This window comes from Penaeus japonicus, unplaced genomic scaffold (assembly GCF_977035675.1).
Source record: "Penaeus japonicus unplaced genomic scaffold, GWHDUDI00000001_assembly GWHDUDI00000004, whole genome shotgun sequence".
NCBI lineage: Eukaryota > Metazoa > Arthropoda > Malacostraca > Decapoda > Penaeidae > Penaeus > Penaeus japonicus.
In genome coordinates this window covers 28175302-28182801 of record NW_028234406.1, presented here as the reverse complement: position 1 = coordinate 28182801, position 7500 = coordinate 28175302, and the positions used below count along the sequence as shown (strand labels likewise).

General features: G+C 45.5%; 1 protein-coding gene across 2 annotated transcripts in view; it reads right to left on the bottom strand.

Annotated features, from left to right (window-relative positions):
- LOC122257024 (uncharacterized) overlaps window positions 1–7500 on the bottom strand; it is a 96691-nt gene that overhangs the window by 1266 nt on the left and 87925 nt on the right. Inside the window, exons 4-5 of one of the 2 annotated variants that reach the window (XM_086536395.1) lie at window positions 2593–3306; window positions 393–2472 (exon numbers count right to left, since the gene is read on the bottom strand). In XM_086536395.1, coding sequence (XP_086392521.1) covers window positions 393–2472; window positions 2593–3306 — 2794 coding nt within the window. Of the gene's footprint in view, window positions 1–392; window positions 3307–7500 lie in introns of both variants that reach the window. The other variant, XM_086536394.1, reaches the window with a different exon arrangement.

Below are 7500 nucleotides of genomic sequence, written 5' to 3'. Positions count from 1 at the left end.
GCTTACAGCGATTTCAGGATAAATCTGCTTGATATAGTCTATTGGAAAGTACAACAAATTTTAACATTAAATTACTATATCATTTTAGCATAGAACATCAGTTCTATAGTGCGCAATAACACTAATATATAGCTTGCACCTGCCCCCTTGGATGTGTCATGTGCATATCTTCCAACATATCTTCCTCTGATATGAAATTTTGACGCACTCAGCCGACTGTGCGTGGGTTACCAACCGTTAACCAAAACGCTTTTTTTCTTCATTTTCTGCCAACTAGGAATAGATCACAAATGACTAATAAACAATTCAAGCCCTCATCCTGTACATCCAAGGAGCCAAGCCAATGACTTTTGAAAAAAACAAACAAAAAAAAACGAAGACTACGAACTGACCTTTGCCCCTGCAGGTTCGAGTAAAGAAGTTGATTCGACCTAAATCTATCATCATCATCGTGGTCGTCGTCGTCGTCCTCGTCCTTGCAGTCACAGCAGCATTTGTCTCCCTCACACTCCGACGACCCGCCCAGAGTGTCTATCACCGAGGGAGGGATGGTTGGGTGGGTAGGCCTATCTGTGGGTTCGGGTACGGACGGTGGGAACTGGTCTATTGGGGGGACGGGGGGGCGGGGGGTGCACAGGTGAGGAGGGTAGGGGCATTCAGGCGAGGGTGGGTACACAGGGGGTGCAGGGTGAGGGGGTCGTCCAGGATCTACAGGGTGAGGGGGTCGTCCTGGATCTACAGGGTGAGGGGGTCGTCCTGGATCTACAGGGTGAGGGGGTCGTCCTGGATCTACAGGGTGAGGGGGTCGTCCAGGATCTACAGGATGAGGGGGTCGTCCAGGATCTACAGGGTGAGGGGGTCGTCCTGGATCTACAGGGTGAGGGGGTCGTCCTGGATCTACAGGGTGAGGGGGTCGTCCTGGATCTACAGGGTGAGGGGGTCGTCCAGGATCTACAGGGTGAGGGGGTCGTCCAGGATCTACAGGGTGAGGGGGTCGTCCAGGATCTACAGGGTGAGGGGGTCGTCCTGGATCTACAGGGTGAGGGGGTCGTCCAGGATCTACAGGGTGAGGGGGTCGTCCAGGATCTACAGGGTGAGGGGGTCGTCCAGGATCTACAGGGTGAGGGGGTCGTCCAGGATCTACAGGGTGAGGGGGTCGTCCAGGATCTACAGGGTGAGGGGGTCGTCCAGGATCTACAGGGTGAGGGGGTCGTCCAGGATCTACAGGGTGAGGGGGTCGTCCAGGATCTACAGGGTGAGGGGGTCGTCCAGGATCTACTGGGTGAGGAGGTCGTACTTGACCGGCGGGCTGAGGAGGTCTTCCTGGATTTACAGGCTCAGGAAACTGTATATCGATGGGAGGTCGTTCTGGATCTACTGGATGTGGAGGTCGTCCTGGATCTACTGGGTGAGGAGGTATTATTATACCAATAGGCTGAGGTCGTCCTGTGTCCACTGGGTGTGGAGGAAAAATACCTATAGGTCCTACTCCTATCGGCTGGGGAGGTCGTCCTGGGTCTACTGGGTGTGGAGGTCGTCCTGGATCTACAGGGTGTGGAGGTCGTCCTGGATCTACTGGGTGTGGAGGAAGAATACCTATAGGTCCTACTCCTATCGGCTGGGGAGGTCGTCCTGGGTCTACTGGGTGAGGAGGTCGTCCTGGATCTACTGGGTGAGGAGGTCGTCCTGGATCTACTGGGTGTGGAGGAAGAATACCTATAGGTCCTACTCCTATCGGCTGGGGAGGTCGTCCTGGATCTACTGGGTGAGGAGGTCGTCCTGGATCTACAGGATGTGGAGGTCGTCCTGGGTCTACAGGGTGTGGGGGTCGTCCTGGATCTACTGGGTGAGGAGGTCGTCCTGGATCTACAGGGTGTGGAGGTCGTCCTGGATCTACTGGGTGTGGAGGAAGAATACCTATAGGTCCTACTCCTATCGGCTGGGGAGGTCGTCCTGGGTCTACTGGGTGAGGAGGTCGTCCTGGATCTACTGGGTGAGGAGGTCGTCCTGGATCTACAGGGTGTGGAGGTCGTCCTGGATCTACTGGGTGAGGAGGTCGTCCTGGATCTACAGGGTGTGGAGGTAGTCCTGGATCTACTGGGTGAGGAGGTCGTCCTGGATCTACAGGGTGTGGAGGTCGTCCTGGATCTACTGGGTGAGGAGGTCGTCCTGGATCTACAGGATGTGGAGGTCGTCCTGGGTCTACAGGGTGTGGGGGTCGTCCTGGATCTACTGGGTGAGGAGGTCGTCCTGGATCTACAGGGTGTGGAGGTCGTCCTGGATCTACTGGGTGTGGAGGAAGAATACCTATAGGTCCTACTCCTATCGGCTGGGGAGGTCGTCCTGGGTCTACTGGGTGAGGAGGTCGTCCTGGATCTACTGGGTGAGGAGGTCGTCCTGGATCTACAGGGTGTGGAGGTCGTCCTGGATCTACTGGGTGAGGAGGTCGTCCTGGATCTACAGGGTGTGGAGGTCGTCCTGGATCTACAGGGTGTGGAGGTCGTCCTGGATCTACTGGGTGAGGGGGAAGAATACCTATAGGTCCTACTCCTATCGGCTGGGGAGGTCGTCCTGGGTCTACTGGGTGAGGAGGTCGTCCTGGATCTACTGGGTGTGGAGGAAGAATACCTATAGGTCCTACTCCTATCGGCTGGGGAGGTCGTCCTGGGTCTACTGGGTGAGGAGGTCGTCCTGGATCTACTGGGTGAGGAGGTCGTCCTGGATCTACAGGCTCAGGAAAATGTATGTCGATAGGATGCGTGGGCTGTGTTGCACACGGACACGGATGTGGAGTTATTGGGAAAATGGGTCTAGGAGTCGTGGGCTGCGGGCGTGGGGGCAGCGTGATGGGGTAGGGTGGGCGTGAGGTTGACGACGGGGGTGAAGGAGTAGGATAGGGAGGTCGTGCAGTCGAGGACGGGCGTGAAGGAGTAGGGTAAGGTGGGCGTGAGGTTGACGAAGGGCGTGAAGGGGTAGGGTAAGGTGGGCGTGAGGTTGACGAAGGGCGTGAAGGGGTAGGGTAAGAAGGGCGTGTAGTCGACGACGGGCGTGAGGTCGTAGGAGGCGAACTGGTAGGAGGTCGTGTAGTCGTAGGCGGACGGGTCGGCGGCGGGAAGGTAGGTGGAGTCGGTGGAGTAGGTGGCTTTGGGGGTCGTGGTGGCGGGAGTGTGGGGGGTGGGAGTGGGGGTTTCGGTGGAGTTGGAGGCACGGGCGGCTTTGGCGGCTTGGGTGGAGCCTGACTGCCGCCTGCCTGAATCTCGGAACACATCTTCAGGGGAGGCCAGGTGGGCGGAATCGAACCTGGCTCTGAGAAATAAAGGATTTTAAGCAAGAAGTTTACCAGTCAAGGAATAGTAGGCGCTGTCACATTAGCACTTTTCCGTCAACTTTCTGAAAAATTGTCAATTTTTGAGCGAATTGTCGTTTTTCTGGTCAGACGATAATTCCGCGTTTCCGCGTGAAAACATTTCCGTCGTCTTTTAAGCCAAGCGGACTCAAATCAAGAACTATATTTTGAAATGTTTGTATTTGTTTAAAATCGTTAATTATAATAAAATTAAATGAAACTTATTATTCTTATAGATATTATGAAATTAACAAATATAAATATGCAAATCTAAATTTTATTTCCATAATTAAATATTGTTGTAAGTGCTCAATTTGATTGTTTACATCCGTCAGCCGCAGAGCGCGCCATTTCTCCTCTAGCTTTGAAACACATTGGACTGTCCATTCTCTTGCACGGACACACGCCCTTCAGAGGAATATTTGATTGAGAACATTTTATTGTTTTTTCTTATTACGCTCATCATCTGCTAAATCATTTATCATCGCTGCGCACTATCGCTTGTTCGGCGCCTTTGTTTACAACTACGAGGTGAGTATCGCATTACTAAGCCGATAGCACCTGTCGGTTAAGCGCTAGTGTGACTGCGTGCCTCCAAAAATTGACAATTTTTGAAATTGACGAAATAAAACGACGGAAAATATTCTAGTGTGACAGCGCCTTTAAGTTATCTTCTTTGACCAAGAATTTCACTTGGAAAAATTAGCCATAATCTTGCCAAGCGAGGTATGGATTGCTCTTATGTACCTCACAGTGGGATTGTAAACAAAGCATTTGAATGCGATGATTGTACCAATACATGGATTTATATTCTATAATGAAATAATACGTGATGTTCTTCTTCCACGTGATAATTGATATATGTTTTTGCGACAATCATATGCGTCTACTACATTATATATTAATTGCTGTTATTTTAAGACCGCAATATAACTACACAACTGATTTACCACGCAGTTATCAGATAGTACCTGCAAAGTAAAATGGGATTAAAAATTCCTTAATTTCTCAACCAGAATATCTAAAACATAAATTAGGTTCGAAATATATATGATCATAGCGAAGTCCGGTAAATTTTTCACACAAAGCCGCGTTACTAAATACCACAAAAGTGGTATTGATGGACTTCTGTCACCCTCACCTACTCATATATAGTGGATATAATCCGCACTATACCCCACAATCTGGGTCCCGATAGTAGGGGAGGTCATGAAGTATATCAGGGAAATTGCGGGATGATATATGAATAAATTGCATTTATATATAACGCAAATATTCCTTAGTTTCATCTTATACCTGTCTACTGTAGAATAAAAATGTTAAAGGCGCGGTTTCTTTACGATTTACTTACCCATACGGCGTACCGTGTGCACAGCGATCGTACGAAGCGATTTTGGCGGGAGTTTTGAATGAGCTGTTTTCGGGGTATTTTGTCTACAAAATTCTAACCTACTGACCAACCTAACTTTATTTAGCGATGACACCTTTTGACTACATCGTCTATGTGTATCCTGTGTCACCAGTGTATATACCGGGACCAATACTACAATTATACACGTCTTCACGATGCAACATCTGACTCGAAACGCACTCGAAAATTTAACTCGCGGGTTCGCTAACAATAAGGAACATGAAAGCGCTATGATTGAGCAGTCGATCCAAGGGTAGCTCTCGTTGGCTGTCGCCTATAGAAAACTAAACATCATAAAATAAGTGAACATCAGGTAAAACAAAAAGACATGGGAGGGGGGCGGGGGTCACGGGTAAAATCGATTATTTATGGATAGTAGAGGTTGAGAGGAATCCATCGATAGCATTTTTGTGGTATTTAGTAACGCGGCATTATTCGGGAAAATTACCCGAAGTCCTTCAGTTCGAACAAAAATTGCCAAGAGGAATGATAGCGTTGTTGAAGAGATTGATGATAAAAAGTGTAATGATGATCATGATGGTTGATGCCATTTCAAGAAAAATTCTTGGCCAATGGTAATGATTTATAAAAATGACACTGGTAGATGTAGTAACAATAATTATAACAATACTGAGGATGGTATTAATGATAACAATAATAATGATGATTTAATGCTAACGATAACAATGATGATTTAATTATAACGATAATGATGATATTAATAGCAATAGTAATAATGATAATGATTATAATAATAATAATAATACTCATGAAATTAATGGTAATGATGCTAATGATAACAGTTATACTAATCATATTAATAGCAATAGTAATAATGATTATGATATATCATAATGATAATCATAACATTGATAACAATGATGGTAATGATAACAATAATTGGTAGTTATGATGATAATAATAGCGGTAGTAATGATATCAGTGTTAATGATAATAACTAATGATATTACAATCAGTGACGATATATGATAAAAATGTAAATATCCCCCCAGACTGTATGGATTCCTCCCAGGACGTAGCACTCAGCAATGCTTTGCAGAGTACTTGACAAATTCTCAGCAAGGCATGCAAACTGTATTTCTTGATCTTAGATCTGCCTTTGATATTGCAAACAGAGACCTTATCTTTGAGCAACTGACTAGCTTTGGTATTCAAGGTAAACTTTTAACGTGGATTAAAATGTATTTATGAAACCGATCAGCTCATGTTCTCTTCAGGGGAATCAAAAGTTCATGCTCTAAATGTTTGAGCTTGGCACACCTCAGGGGGGCGTATTTAGCCCCATGCTATTTAACATTTTAATGCACAGACTATTAAGCAATATACCACTTGAGGGCAATGATTCCATTATTTGTTATGCTGATGACATCTGCATTAAATCCTCATCCGAGGATAGAATGCAAAAGATTCTTAATGTACTGTCCGCAAAAGCGGTTTGATAATCTCAGTTAAAAAACCAAGGCACTCAATCCTCTTACAATCCCATTGCCAAACTTTCATATGGATGACATTGAGCTAGATCCTGCCACAAATACAAGTATCTCGGAGGGACTGTTAACGACACAGAAATCATTAGGAACTTAAAGAAAAGACTGGGAGCGGCTGAAGCCACTCGAGACTCTTGTTGGCAGAGAACATGGTGTCAATGTTAACATTGCAAGACTCTTTTACATACGGTCAGTCATAGATTACCATGCCTTACACCTTATATAATTTAGGGAATCAGAGTTAACTTGTCTAGAAATTGTACAGAATGCAGCCATGAGGATCTTTCTCGGTGCCCCCAGAACAACGAGGATTGTGAACATCAGATCGGAACTCAACTTGCCATCTATTTACGAAAGAATATCATACATTAATACTATATTTGGTGTCAAAGCAATTAAAGAACCCTTCTATAATACAGAGTTCCAGAGGCAACTTAAACAAAAGATAGTGAATCCATCTTTGCATAACAATACCGAGTCACACTCAAATTCATGGTTGCAAGTGACATACAAATTCATACATCAATTAAATATATCCTTGGGTTGGTCCCCATATGGACGTTCTATTCCACCGTAGAAAATGTCGACATTGAACGTATTTTATGCTGTCCCTAAAAAAGATATAGTTTCAACCAGCTATATTTATGCAACACGCCCTTGCAACCATTAATGAGCATCTTGAAACTCTGAATAAAGACTATGAGTGCTACACTGATGTATCTTTACAGTCTGGAAGTAGAGCAGGATGTGCTTATATTGTATATAAAAACAATATTTTTAAGCACCAAAATTGTAAGAGGGTTCATGACTGGGCGAGCACTACGCAAACTAAGTTGGCAGGAATACTCATAGCCACAGACTTTCTGTTAACTCAAGACTCAGGAGTAATTTTCTGCAACTCGCAGAGTGCTCTACAGGATCTGAGCACTCTTGATAAAGGTGCTGGAAATATCCTAAATGATATAAGAATAAATGTTTATCGCGCTAAGGAACGGGGCCATGTTATACATTTTGTGTGGATACTATCGGATGTTGGAATCGCTAAACATGATCATGCTGATCGCCTAGCAAGGGCAGCATGTGATAAGCAAAGTGTGGATATAGACTTTAGCATACCTCTTCCTAGGATCTCACACATAATAAGAACCTCCAATAGGGAGGATTTGATGGAACTAACAAACTCTCAAAGACCTGAAAGCTGTAGCATAAAACATTTTGACCAGTTTTTGCAGGAG